Here is a 14,184-nt window from a genome sequence, read left to right as displayed (position 1 = left end):
GTTCAGGTTGTCAGATTATGTTAAAAAAAAAAACAAGTAAATAGTAAACTTGCTCACTTAAATTTTTATATCTATTCGACAGCAATAATGGGGTTGTTTTTTAAATCCTAAATAAAATAGTAAACTAGTGCCTGAATCTGAGAATCTTCAGCAGAGAGTATTTCATAGAATGACCAAAGACAGAAGGGTGGCTTGCTGAAAATAGTAGTAGACTGGGAGGCTGAAGATCTGGGCTCTGGGTACCCCCTGACTAGCTCCCTAATCATAACTGTATAATTTCCTGTGTCTGAGCCTCAGGTTATAGATTATGACAGAAAATTAGAATTAATTCTAATTTTGCCTACCTTCACAGGATTGTTGGAAGGATCCATTGAGGTGTGAGATAAGCTGCTACAGTGATGGAAAGAATCTCTTGTTACAGTTGCTATTCCAGCTTAATGCATTTTAGGAAGAAAATATATTTGAAGATACCTTAACACCTACTCTTATTATTTCTTCTTCAAAAAGTACTAAGTTTAAGTAAGAACTTAAAATTAGAGAATTTGTTTGAAAATGGTAATGAATTAATGAGTGACTAACAGAATAGTATGCTGTTGTTTGGTCAAATTATCAGCAGCCACTCAAAAATTGAAAATATTGTAGATGACAAAAAAGTAACAGAAAATGGTTTTGCCAAGGTAATTTTAAATTGTATGTTCCTCCATATTGTATATAGAGAAAAAAAGAATTTTGCCATTTTTCAAAGGTGCTTTATTTGCCCTATTGCCAGTCGAGGATAACTCATGTAAGTGTCAGGCTGAGGTTATAACAGGCTGTTTCTATCATTTTACTCCTGTTGTATCCTTTCCTCCCTCTCTTTCTGGAAACATGGTGCTCCGAGAGAAAACAGGTTTACTCTCTATTAAAATATGATCCCTACCCCGTACCCACATTGCTATTTTTTCATTTGAGTGTGTATAGCTGGAATATATTTGAGATATCGTGAATGAAAATTTTAAGGGCGATTCTTGGTGTTGCCTTTTAAGACAATACCATAAATATATCAGATTCCCACTCCTTCTCCATCCTCAGTTCTTTAATGCTCCCTGTGGACTTGTTCTTGTGTGCTTGTGTTTGCCATATTTACTGCTTGAGTTAATTATAATGATTTTAATCCAGGGAAAAGATCCATCAACAAATTGGATTCTTCTGATCCCTTTAAACTGAATGATCCATTTCAGCCTTTCCCAGGCAATGATAGCCCCAAAGAAAAAGAACCTGATATGTTTTGTGATCCATTCACTTCTACTACCACTACCAGTAAAGAGGCTGACCCAAGCAATTTTGCTAACTTCAGCGCTGTAAGTACTGTAAATGGGCTGTTTGAGGGGAAATCTTTCCATTTGTAGCTTCAAGAGTTTTCAAAGCTTGCTTTGGAATCTGCCAAATTTATACTATTTCAACTAAATTTACCAACATACTAGAAATGATCTTTCATTCTTCCCCCAAAGCAAAACCTCTGTTTGGTTCTCTTTTGATGGTTTTAAAGTTGTTCCATTGCATGAATGATTTTAATCTTAGTTCTTGTGATAATATGCAAGTTGTTTTGTAAACCCTTCTCTTAGTCTTGGTAATATAGATGTAATTAAAATCCTAACATTTTGCAGATGGTTATAGATGGTGGTGCTTTAATGAGCTATTAGACAATCATTTGCTATCTGTTCACCAGATAAATAATGCCAGTAATGAGCTTGAGAATTGCTAACTATATATGTGTTGTGTATAAGGTTTTAATGAATTCTGGAGACTGATTAGCAACTATTTCATGAGTATGAGAGGATAGGGTCAGGAATTCTTTAAATAGTGAAATTATTTACTGTATATAGTAGCTTTTTAAAAATGGAAATGTCAGATTTATGAAATACATGACGAAAATTTTTAGTTACTTGGAGAGCTCTAGATCACTAGCTTTCCAGGTTTATTCTGCATTCTATTAGAGCCGACTAAAACAGAAACTTGATTAGGAGGGGTGCTATGATAATGTTATAGGCAGGACCTATAAGACCACAGAAAGGACCACCAACCATAGAGACATCACTGTAGAGGGACATAAAGCAATTGCTCAGATAAAACCAAGTCTTTATTTTTTTAACTAAACTCTTAGAGTACAACTGACGAAGTTTGAGGTTCCCTGAAATTTTTTTTTTTTGAGGCAAAATAACCTTCATTTATCACTGACTATTCTGTAACCCAGGAATTCTCTATTTATCATCTTATGCCTTTGATTTTAGAAATAAGAGGCCAGCTGACCCTGGTCAGTCTGCCTAATGTTTCCCTACTCAGTGTAGCACTAGATCACTCAACCAGTTACTTTTTCCCTGCTGCTGTTTCTAGTTGGAAAGCAGATAGGAAGGTATTTGCATATAACGAGGCAGCTGAAATTTTGAGTCAGTTCTCTTTAAGTCCCGGTGACCAAAAGAAAGTAGGAGTCATATTTTGTATATTATCAAAATGGAGTATCAAAATTATATTGACTGGATTTTCATAAGATGAAAGTTGTATTATCTCAAGCAGAGCCAAGAAGTGACCTTGGGAGATTATAATTCTCTTAATATAAAATAATACTCTGACAGTTTGTGGTATTTAGTATCTTAAATATAGTTTCAGTGAATTAAAACCTGGTTGAAATGAAGCTTGAACAATAGTTAAGGCATTTTGCTTATGTCATACTTCAGAATCTCAGTATAGTATAATATAAAGCAGCTCGTATTATAAACTTTTTTTCATTGTGAAAACGATTTGTTCAGTATTACGAGTTTCAAAAGTCCTAGAATTCCCTAATGAATAAAGCTGCCAGTTTCAAAAAGCCTGACTGTTTCTTTCATTTTATCCTTTGTGAGATTCCTCTGTGTCAAGGCTGGAAATCAAGTAGAATTCTTTATTTAGTATCTGCCAAAATTGGTCTGTTTTGGGTGGACAAAAATATTTCCCCAACCTAGTAATTACCAGTGTTAGGATTTTGTATAGAGCAGATCAAAAAAGTTCCCAGACTTCATGCCAAAACCTTCAAAATGCTCTAAAAATTGGTTTACATCTTACTTAGTATACCCAGTAGTTTTATATTAAATATAACTAAATAAACATCTTTTTTGCTTCATAGTTTTTTTGTGCCTGAAGGACTAGGATAAGGTAGACAGTTGCCAGTGGGATTAAGTTAAGAACATTCATCCTCTGAGGATGAATTCCCTGAAGTTGAACTAATGTTTTACATTGGATCAAAAAGGCTAATAACCCCCCTTCTGTTTTTAGATCTCTTAGTCTGTTTAGCATTTGTACTTCTTTTAAGTGATGTTTTTAATGTTTAGTTTTATAAATTATCATGTAGACTGCATTAATTCTTAAAATTAAAGAATTTAATAACTAGTTAAAACTAAATGTTTTTTTTTTTTAAATAACAAATAACAAAGAAGATTCCCAGAGTCCTTGAGGTAAAAAAAGTGGCTAAATGTCTTTTCAAAAAAACTGTTTTCCTTCTTTTTATTTGTCTTCCTTACTCATTTGTTCATTATTCGGTCTCTTAAATGGCAGTATCCCTCTGAAGAAGATATGATTGAGTGGGCCAAGAGGGAAAGCGAGAGAGAGGAAGAGCAGAGGCTTGCCCGGCTGAATCGACAGGAGCAAGAAGACTTAGAACTGGCTATTGCACTCAGCAAGTCTGAGATTTCAGAAGCATGAAGAATTTTCTTGTCTTTTGTCAATAATACTTACTCTTTTTCCTGAACACTGAAGCTATTTACAGTATGTATCAAAACTACCTATGAGCATGGGAATACAAAAGGTTTGAGATTCCTGTAAATGTGACAGAAAAATGTTTAGTTTTTTTTTTTTTCTTTAGTCTATTTCCAATTTGTCACAAGTATGTATATTTTCCCCCAGCCTATAAAAGCAGTAACCTAGTCAGACAACTTCACCTAAGACCCTGTCTGGCATGCATTTACTATAAGCTTTTGCCTGCCTGTGCTACTTTTACTTGTAAAGCTACAGCACTCAAGCTTCTGCCGTCTGGAATATAGAGAAATAGTTTGACCCTGTGGTAACCTTGTTCTGTAGTTATACTGACAGAAGCTGGGGGGTTCTTAAATTTTTCAGTATTCTCCCCTGATTTGGTTGAGGGAGGGGAAAGGAAAGAACATCGTATTTCTTTTATGATTGGTGCAAATTGGCTACTTTGAAGAGCATTTTTTATGTCCTTATGGTAAAAATACTGCTTAATTTGTTTTTTAAAGGCAAGGAAAAAATGCATAGACTGACTCTGCTATGGAAAAAAGAGATGCTTTAGGTTGAATTAGTATAGCTTCAGCCTTGATCTTTTCCTAAATAAAAATGTTAAAGCCTAATGTGTGAATTTTTTTTAATTTCTCTGGATTTAAAGAATTATAGATCTCAAGATACTTCTATGTTTCCTAATTAATAAAATCAGTTTCTTACAAAGAAAATTTGTAAGAAAATATTCATTTTAAGTGCTAAACATTGGAGAAAATGTACCACCTAAAGTGTACACATCAGTATAAGAGAAGTAAACATCTAACATGGCAGGCATTCTGCCTTTGCTATAGCACTGTCCTGTTCAGTTCATGATAGATTCTTTGTTTATTTGCCGAAACTTCAGCAAGCTAGAACTGGAAGGTACTTTAGTTTTTCATGTATATATATTTTTGTTTTCTTTAATGAAGGCTCAATTACTTGAAATGTAAAAACTTTCACTGACTACAAATGGAAAAATGACATGTATTATCGTATTGCTGTTTTGTCCATCTTTGTGGTTTATTTACTCTCTTCATGATTCATGATTTTTACCTATAAAATTAGCAGTCTAGCAAAGAACAGTCTTGTTTTTTCAATTGAGAAACTCTTCATGTGTTGAAAGTCTGTAAAACTGATGGAGACAAGCTGAAGTTGAATGTGAAGCAGACTGTGGAATAAGCTGTAAATTATAATCTTCATTTTTTAACATGACTTACTGAATTAGATGATGTGTTAAATACTAAGATAAAGAAAAATGCACCTAAAATTAATATACTTCACTGGAATCACCAAGTGAAGGTGGTATTGGTCTGGTGTAAATCAGAGTAACTTACTGCCTCGCCTATGAATAAATTTCAAAACACCCAACTCATTTCATGTTGAAATGGTGCTTTTTTTCTTTCCACATATAATTGGACTGCTGCAGTTTAAAACAAACTTAATCCACTTTCTTGTACTGCTCTTTTTGTCTATTTTTGTAAACAGAAACGTTGCAGTATAAAAGTCATACTTAGAAAGCATGGGCTGAATCCTAATCATAAGGTTTTAATTTTGATAGACTAATCCAGCGGCCCAAGGATTTTCTGCAGATAGTGATGGCGAAGGTTGTGTTGGGAGTTGTGATAGGTGGGTTTTTATGTTTCTTTTTCCTTCCCCTTACTCTTCAGGAAAAAGGTAAGGTAGGTTAACAACAACCTTTTGCACTGGGAAAATGAACAAATGTTTGAAATGCTTTTGAAATTTGTTTTTAACTAAAGAAAACAACCTGGAAAATATTAAATATCTGTAACTTACAAATGCCAACTTTCAATGTAATAAGTGTACCCTAATCTTATGTATGTTTAACTGGAAGACATAGATTCTTATCTTTTGTTAAAATATGTATTCTTGGTGGACCAATATAATATTAAAGTATATATATTATATAAATCTATATATCTCCCTGCTTGCTTGCATAGGGTGAATGTCTTGGAGTTGTTTGTGCTATTTTGGGTTGTTGACTGTAGTTCCAGGACCTGTACTTGAAAGGAAAAGATAAGTTTTGCAAAGAGCTAAGTGAAACTGCGTACAAAGTTTAAAACATCTTCTACATACTGTTCAGGTTTCTTTGGGCTCTCTTAATTTTCTCTTATGTTGCAGACTTCAAAGTTATAGCCTGTAATTATAAGAATAAATTTTAATAATAAAGCAAACTATCTACATATCCATGTGGCAGTGGAGTTTTGCATGGTTCTCTGTTATGTCCATGCTGTGTGTGGAAAGAGGAGTAGGTAAACTGCACAGAATATGTGTAAAATGTTTGGGACAGTACCTAGTACAAAATTAAATACTCAGTAGATGCTAACAGCTTTAGTTGTCACATCCTGCTTTGGAGGATAAGAGATGTGTCTACATAGAGAAAGTGCCTGAAACATGGCTTTGTATCTATGTGTGATGTGGACTCTTGGAACACATAATAGGCCGGCGCCGCAGCTCACTTGGCTAATCCTCTGCCTGCCGCGCCGGCACCTCAGGTTCTAGTCCCGGTTGGGGCACCGGATTCTGTCCTGGTTACTCCTCTTCCAGTCCAACTCTCTGCTGTGGCCCGGGAAGGCAATGGAGGAAGGCCCAAGTGCTTTGGCCCTGCACTTGCATGGGAGACCAGGAGGAAGCACCCGGCTCCTGGCTTCAGATCAGCGCAGTGCGCCGGCTGTAGCGGCCATTTAGGGAGTGAACCAATGGAATGAAGACCTTTCTGTCTCTCTCTCTCTCACTAACTCTGCCTGTCAAAAAAAAAAAAAAAAAAAAAGGAACACACAATAATCTAATCAGTTCATACAATCCTAGGATTGAATCCCTGTTCTGCTGTTTTTGAGATAGTATTAGGGACTTTTAAAGAAGTTATTTAGCCTCCCAGAACCTCATTTTTCATCATTTAATGAAGATCATAATATTTCATAGGATTGTTCTAAAGTATTTGACTTTAATAACTTTTTACAAAAGATTTATTTATTTGAAAGGCAGAGAGAGAGAGACAGAGACAGAGAGGTTCTTCCATGTTCATTCCCCAAAATGGCCACAATGGGGAAACCTGAAACCAGGCAGAGGCCAGGAGCGAGGAATTCCATACAGGTCTCCCACGTGGGCGGCATTGGCTGCCTTCCCAGGCGCATTAGCAGAGAGATGGATTGGCAGTGGAGCAGCCAGGACTCAAACCGGCACTCCAGTACGGGTTGCCTACGTTGCAGGCAGAGGCTTAACCTGCTCCAGCACAACACCGGCCCCTACTTTGACAACATTTTAATATTATCTAAGTAAGCAAATTGAGTCACATTATTATGAAAAATGAAAGTAACTATTTAGTTACTTAACACACATTGTATATAAAGCATTGTGCTAGACATTTTAGGTGTGTTTTCTTACTTTTGTTTAAATATCCCTATCCCTGTTTTTAGAAATGGAGAGACAGAGGCTCAGAAAAGCTAATGTGCTTCAGATCATATGGCTGGTAAGTAAACCAGCAGTTGAACTCTGGTTTCTTTGATTCTAAACATGATACTCTACAATACTTTGTTTCATTTGAGGTAAAAAAAAAAAAATTATAGGAAATGGTAGGAGCAGAATATTGTAATAACAAAGAACATTTATTAGCCTCCAGGCCTGATCCTAAGTCCTTGATATATATTCACTTGATCTTTGTAACAGTGAACCTGAAAGGTATAGCTGCTATTCGTTTTACAGAGGAGGTACTCACAACAACCTATGGTTGTGCTGCTGAAAAGAGGCAGAGCTGGAATTTGAACCCAAGAGACTCCTCCGGAGTTTGAGCTACTACTCCCCTTTCCTGTTAAAAATGAGAGACCAGAGTAGAAATATCACAAATAATCCATGTAGTCTCTGCTTTTTTTAAAAAAAAAGATCTTTTACTTATTTGAAAGGCAGAGTTGGGCGGATGCTGCTGCATAGTGGGTAAAGCCTCCACCTGCAGTACCAGTGTCCCATATGGGCGCCGGTTTGAGTCCTGGCTGCTCCACTTCCAATCCAGCTCTCTGCTATGGCCTGGGAAAGCAGTGGAAGGTGGCCCAAATGCTTGGACCCCTATACCCACATTGGAGGTTCTGAAGCAGCTCTTGGCCCCTGGCTTCGGATCAGCCCAGCTCCCTTCGTTGCAGCCATTTGAGGAGTGAACCAGCAGATGGAAGAGTTTCTGCCTCTCCTTCTCCCTCTGTGTAACTCTTTAAAATAAAAATTTAAAAAATCATGGAAAATGAAATTAAAAGGTGAGTTTATTAGGGGCTAGCGCTGTGGCATATCAGGTAAAGCCTCTGCCTGCAGTGCTGGCATCCCCTGTGGGCACCGGTTGAGTCCTGGCTGCTCCACTTCCAATCCAGCTCCCTGCTAATGTGCCTGGGAAAGCAGCTGAAGATGGCCTAAGTCTTTGGGCTCTTGCATCCACATGAGAGACCCAGAAGAAGCTTCTGACTTCTGACTGGCCCAGCTCTAGCCATTACGACCGTTTGGAGTGAACCAACAGGTAGAAGATGCCTGCCTCTGTCTGTCTCTCTCTCTCTCTCTTTCTCTCCTGCCTCTGCTTCTCTGTAACTCTGCCTTTCAAATAAATAAATAAGTCTTAAAATATGAGTTTATTTTGGTGCCAAAATGAAATTCATTTATACTAGAAGCCTTCAAAATCTGTGAAAAAATTAATATTCTGAAAGCTTTGTATGAGTTTCCAATTTTTTTTTCCTTGAGAACCTCAGAGGAAGAGAGTGCTCCTCTATGCTGGTTTACTCCCCAGATGCCTGCAACAGCCAAGGCTGGGCCAAGCCCAAGCCAAGGGCCAGAACCCAAAGTGGGTCTCCCATGAAAATGGCAGGGACCCAGTTGGGCCGTCACCTGCTGCCCCTCCCAGGGTATACACACACAGGATGCTGGAGTCAGATGGATCTGGTACTAGAACCCAGGTACTACCAGTGTTCCAAGCACTGTCTTTAACTGCCGTGCCAAGTGCCTACTCCCACAAATTTTTTTTGCAACTATAAAAAGAGGGAATGCTCCCAACTGCTAATCTAGTCCCCAGATACCTGCAACACCCGGGGCCAAATCTAGGAGCTGCTAACACGATCTTAGTCTCCCATATGGGTGGGAGAAACCCAGTTACTTAAGCCATAACTACAGCCTCCCAGGGTTACCATTAGCTAGAAGCTAGAATGAGGGCCTAGAGCCAGGAATTGAGCCCAGGAACTCTACAGTGGGACATGGACATCCTAACCAACAATTTTATTGCTGGGTCAAGTGCCGGCCCCAAACTTATCTTTTAATTCCATTTTCCACAAGTTTTTTGAAGTGCTCTTGTGTATATGTATCTTATTTAATACACACAACAGTTAAAACGTTGAAAATATGAGGTAGCGTGGTGGAAGCAGTTTGGTCAAGATCCCCCGACCCAGGCAAGAACAAGCGAGACTCTAGCCCAGGTGCCTGATGCGATGCTGCATTTCCACCACACAGGCTGACTTTCCCATGTGCAGTTTGATGGGCAGCCCTTTGAGTATAAGCAGCAGGAGAGATCACTGAGCAACGCTAGGCCCTAAGCAAGAAGCCCCCATTCAGCAAAGGGCAGACCTTGTGTCCCTCCAAGGCTCTCTAGGACACAAAAGACCCCAAACACAACTGTGTGCTCATTCTGTAAGTCTTCACAAATAGCTGTCATGCCCATGTTTAAGAAGGCAAAAAAAGTAATACATTTTAGGAAAATGTCATTGTATCATTAAAGGCAATAAACTCCAGTTATCTTGGAAGTTTACAAAGATAAAACATTGTTTACCTCTAATTCAGAATAAAACTATCACCGTAAGGAGTACGCACACATGCACTGTGTCTGGCATTATCTTGTTTTGTTTGGGTTAACCTGTTTAGTCCTTACAGCATAGATGGCTGCTGCTGTTCTCATTTTACTGAAGAGAAAACTGGGACAGAGAGATTCAGGAACTTGGCAGAAGTCACAGGCAGCTAGCAAGTGGTGGGGCCAGGATTCTCACCTGGGCTGTGGCTTCAGAGCTAGGGGAGCCGGAAAGGGAAGAAGAAAGCCTACTCCATCTTGGAGTCATTAAGAGATTCAGACAAGATAAGCTTGGGAAGATGGGAGCATGTGTGGCGGGCAAGCTGGGCCTGGGGTTAAGATAGAGATGCTGGAGTCTGGCTTGCTTGTGTTGAGTCCCAACTCTGCCAGTTAATCCGTGTGATCTTGTGCAAATTCTCTGCCTCTTTTCTCAGCCATAAAAATTGGGATGTAAAAGGACATTGAGGGCCGGCACCGCGGCTCACTAGGCTAATCCTCCGCCTTGCGGCGCCGGCACACCGGGTTCTAGTCCCGGTCGGGGCGCCGGATTCTGTCCCGGTTGCCCCTCTTCCAGGCCAGCTCTCTGCTGTGGCCAGGGAGTGCAGTGGAGGATGGCCCAAGTCCTTGGGCCCTGCACCCCGTGGGAGACCAGGAGAAGCACCTGGCTCCTGGCTTCGGATCAGCGCAGTGTGCCGGCTGCAGTGCACCAGCCGCGGCGGCCATGGGGAGTGAACCAACGGCAAAAGGAAGACCTTTCTCTCTGTCTCTCTCTCTCTCACTGTCCACTCTGCCTGTCAAAAAAAAAAAAAATTGAGGACAGCATTGTCTTGAGAATTCAATGACTTGGTTCGTGTGAAGAGCTTAGAAAATGCCTAACAAAGTCCTGAGCAGTTGAAGAACCCTGGGTTTGAATCGGAGCTCCTGGTTTGTTTGTTTGTTTAGTTTTATTTATTTGACAGGTAGAGTTATAGACAGAGAGAGACAGACAGAAAGGTCCTCCTTCCATAGGTCCACCCCCCAAATGGCACTATGGCCAGCGCTGAGCCGATCCGAAGCCAGGAGCCAGGTGCTCCTCTTGGTCTCCCATGTGGTTGCAGGGGCCCAAGCACGTGGGCCATCCTGCACTGCCTTCCCAGGCCACAGCAGAGAGCTGGACTGGAAGAGGAGCAACCAGGACTAGAACTTGGTGCCCATATGGGATGCCAGCACCACAAAGTGGAGGATTAACCAAGTGAGCCATGCTGCCAGCCGTTGGTTTTGTTTGGTTTTGTTTTGTTTCGTTTAGCATATCTAAACTTCTGACTCAAATAGTCTTAAAACACAGTTGTCCGGATGAGAGGTACTATATTGTAATGGCCCTCAATGAAGTGCCTGCCGTTGCATAGAAATGTATACAGGCATGCACTGCTTAATATGGGATATATTCTGAGAAATGCATTTTCATGTGATTTTGTTGTTAGTAAACAGAGTGTGCTTATACAAACTAAGATTACTACGTTCTTAGATGGTATCATCTTGCAAGACCACTCTCCTGTATGTTGTCTCCTGACCAAAATGCTACGTAGTGCATTACTGTTAGTTCCTTTATTGTATGCCCAATACTGAGTGCCAACAATGTGTAGCAGTAGTGCTAGGCTATGTGGGAAACACGATATGAGACAGTCTTTGGGCCGGCGCCGTGGCTTAACAGGCTAATCCTCCGCCTTGTGGTGCCGGCACACTGGGTTCTAGTCCCGGTCAGGGTGCCGGATTCTATCCCGGTTGCCCCTCTTCCAGGCCAGCTCTCTGCTGTGGCCTGGGAAGGCAGTAGAGGATGGCCCAAGTCCTTGGGCCCTGCACCTGCATGGGAGACCAGGAGAAGCACCTGGCTCCTGCCTTCGGATCGGCACGGTGCGCCGGCTGCAGCGGCCACTGGAGGGTGAACCAACGGCAAAAAGGAAGACCTTTCTCTCTGTCTCTCTCTCTCACTATCCACTCTGCCTGTCAAAAAAAAAAAAAAAAGAGAGAGAGAGAGAGAGACAGTCTTTGTACCATCATAGGATTTGTTACCGGAGAACGCAAGGGTTCTTGTCTTTGCGCAAGAAAGAATTCAGGTGTGAGACAGAGTAGTGGAAAGCTAATAGCAAGGTTTATTAGGGCAGGGACATCCATAAGAATGGATGGGCACCTCTCCAGACAGAACCTGAGAGAGAGCACCCAGTCGTTCAGACTGGGGGAGAGGCTACATGGTTAAGTGGAGAGAATACACCTGGGCAGGCCAGGCGGGCGGCTCAGCAGCGAGGCAGAAGGCTGAGTGTGCAGTACGGTTGAGGCTGGGGTTTTTTAAGGGGATGGGTCTTTGCCTTCCCACATCTTCTCCTCCTTTCTGAGTTTTCCCCCTGAAGTTATCAGGAGGAAGCCTGGCTGGCATCACCCCGGGTTAGAGGAAGGATGGGCAGGAGCCCTGGTAGGGTGTTTGAAGTGCAGATGCTGGGCTGCACCTGGAAGGTTATTGGGATGATTTTGAGATGCATATGCTGGACCTAGATGTCAACTCCTTAGACCTTTGTCACACACACATAAGCTCATATCTGACTTCCTACCTAACAGAATCTGAAGAGTGAGACTAAATGCTTGTAGATAATTAATATATAAGGATTAAGCGTTAGGTAGTGCTGGAAGTCTATGAGAGAGACATAAATGTAACCTCTGAGGAAGCAGCGACACCTCCACTGGGGAGACGTCGAAGGGCTTGGGGAAGCAAGTGGCCTTGGCTGTGGGCTCAGAGGCTGGGTGGGTCCTTAATCCTTGTCTGCAAGCAGGCTTTTGCGGCCCTGTGGTGTGGAGCCCAGGAGACGCTGGCTCTGCAGTGGCTGGGCTAGATGCGGCTTTGTGGACCGAAGGGTTTGGGCCCTTGTAACTGGAATTTCCAGATCTAGAAGCTCGGGCTTTGTGATCAGATAGGCGGCATTCTCAGGCCCTTGTTGGTCTGACAAGGCCATGACCTGGGTGCTCAGAAAAAGGGGGAAAGGTCGTCTTTGGGACTTCTCCCCTCAGCAGCTTTGCCCAGAGATGCCTACTCCATGCCCAGCCCCGTGTAGGAGGAAAGCACCAGATCGGGCAGATGCCTGGGTTCAAGACCTGGCTCCGCAGCTTGCTCCCAGGGCGGTTAGCCCCTTAGCCTCAGTTCCTCCAACTACAAAAGGGGCCAAGTGAGATGAAGCTGAGCGAGAACTGGGTGAAGTGCCTGGCTCGGGCCTTGGCACGGCAGACAACACCTGACTCGGTGTGTGTCATTTACCGGACAAGATCTGTATTGCGGAAACATGCCCAGCCCCAGAGGAGGCCTCTTTCTTAGCCCCCTGCCCTTGCCCTTGTCCACCCCCCACCCTTGGCATCAGAGGAGCCTCCAGGGCCCCCGAATCCATTCTTCACGCAGAGCCAGCCCTTCTCAAACGCCTCCTCCCACGGCTGCCCTCGGTCCGGCCTCCCACCAAGCCTGCTGGACTGTGCTGCCGGGGGCTCACCTTGTGCCAGAGCTGATCCCACTTGTCAGTTACAATTTCAAATAAAAAACCAAAAAAGTGCACGTGACAAAAAACAAAATGCGGGCTCCAGAGAACGTCTATGCTGGAGTCTGTCTATGCTCCTTTTTCTCCACCCTGTGCTTCCCACTGGGGACTGGGGGTCAGAGGTCTACTGGGTCGCCAGGCCCCAGTGCCTGGCCCAGCCCAGCCTGCAGCCTCTACCCTCAGGCCCCCCAGGCTGCTACTCACTTCCCACCTCCCTGGTCTCTGCCAGACCCTGTCACTCCGCTCTTTGCCTTGCACTTGACCCAGTGCATTCAGGCCCACACAGCCCTAGTAAGGTCGGTCACCAGGCCGGCCTTGGGCAGGAAGGAGGGACTCTGAACTGAGGTGGGGAGGCCTGCCTCTGCCCGCCCCTCCTGCCCTCTGATCTTGGACGGTACAGCTCTGGCACTCTCTGGACCCCGCTTCTCCCTGTGCCCGACGATGAATCTGTGTTCGAAGTCCTTCCTGGTTCTGGGTGGGAGTGGACTTGCCCTGGGACACCGACGCCCTTGCAGGGCGGGGAAGAGCCTGCAAAGGCAGGGAGGAGCCGCCGGGCCGCCCCGCCCGCCCCGTCCAGGTGCTGCCGCCGCCGCAGCCACTGCTGCCGTCACTGCCGGCGCGAGGGGCCCCCGCGCCCCCCGGGCCGAACCCAGCCTGTGCCCATGGCCTTTCTGACTGCCTGGAAGCGGACGGCCTCCAGGAAAAGCGACCGCAGGTACGGGGCGGGGGCGGGGACTGGCCGGAGGCGCGGAGGGGACCAAGGGACCTGCAGGGACCACAGCTGGAGAGAAGGACCGCTGAGGAGAGACAGCAGTGTGCGGGCTGCCGGGGCGCTGGGGGCCCCAGGGAGGAATAGTGCATCCCCACGTGCCCCCGCCCCCACCCAGAGCTAGGTCTGGGAAGAAGGCTCTGCGGGCCCCTGGAGGCTACCATCCCACCTGAGCCCCCTGCCAGTGCTGCAGCCTGTGGGCCGCTGCGAGGGCATGGTGGGTGAGCAGGACTTGTGGCAGGGCCAGAAGTAGGGTTTCG

General features: G+C 43.7%; 1 protein-coding gene across 2 annotated transcripts in view; it reads left to right on the top strand.

The window, feature by feature from the left end:
• Window positions 1-5,990, top strand: part of EPS15 (epidermal growth factor receptor pathway substrate 15) — a 172,563-nt gene extending 166,573 nt beyond the window's left edge. For both annotated transcript variants that reach the window (XM_062191306.1, XM_062191305.1), the window contains exons 24-25: window positions 1,159-1,340; window positions 3,568-5,990. In XM_062191306.1, the coding sequence (XP_062047290.1) occupies window positions 1,159-1,340; window positions 3,568-3,714 (329 nt within the window). In that variant the 3' untranslated portion in view covers window positions 3,715-5,990. The remainder of the gene's footprint in view (window positions 1-1,158; window positions 1,341-3,567) is intronic.
• Window positions 5,991-14,184: the final 8,194 nt, after the last annotated feature.

This window comes from Lepus europaeus, chromosome 5, assembly GCF_033115175.1.
Source record: "Lepus europaeus isolate LE1 chromosome 5, mLepTim1.pri, whole genome shotgun sequence".
Lineage (NCBI taxonomy): Eukaryota > Metazoa > Chordata > Mammalia > Lagomorpha > Leporidae > Lepus > Lepus europaeus.
This window is presented reverse-complemented; position numbering and strand designations above follow the sequence as displayed.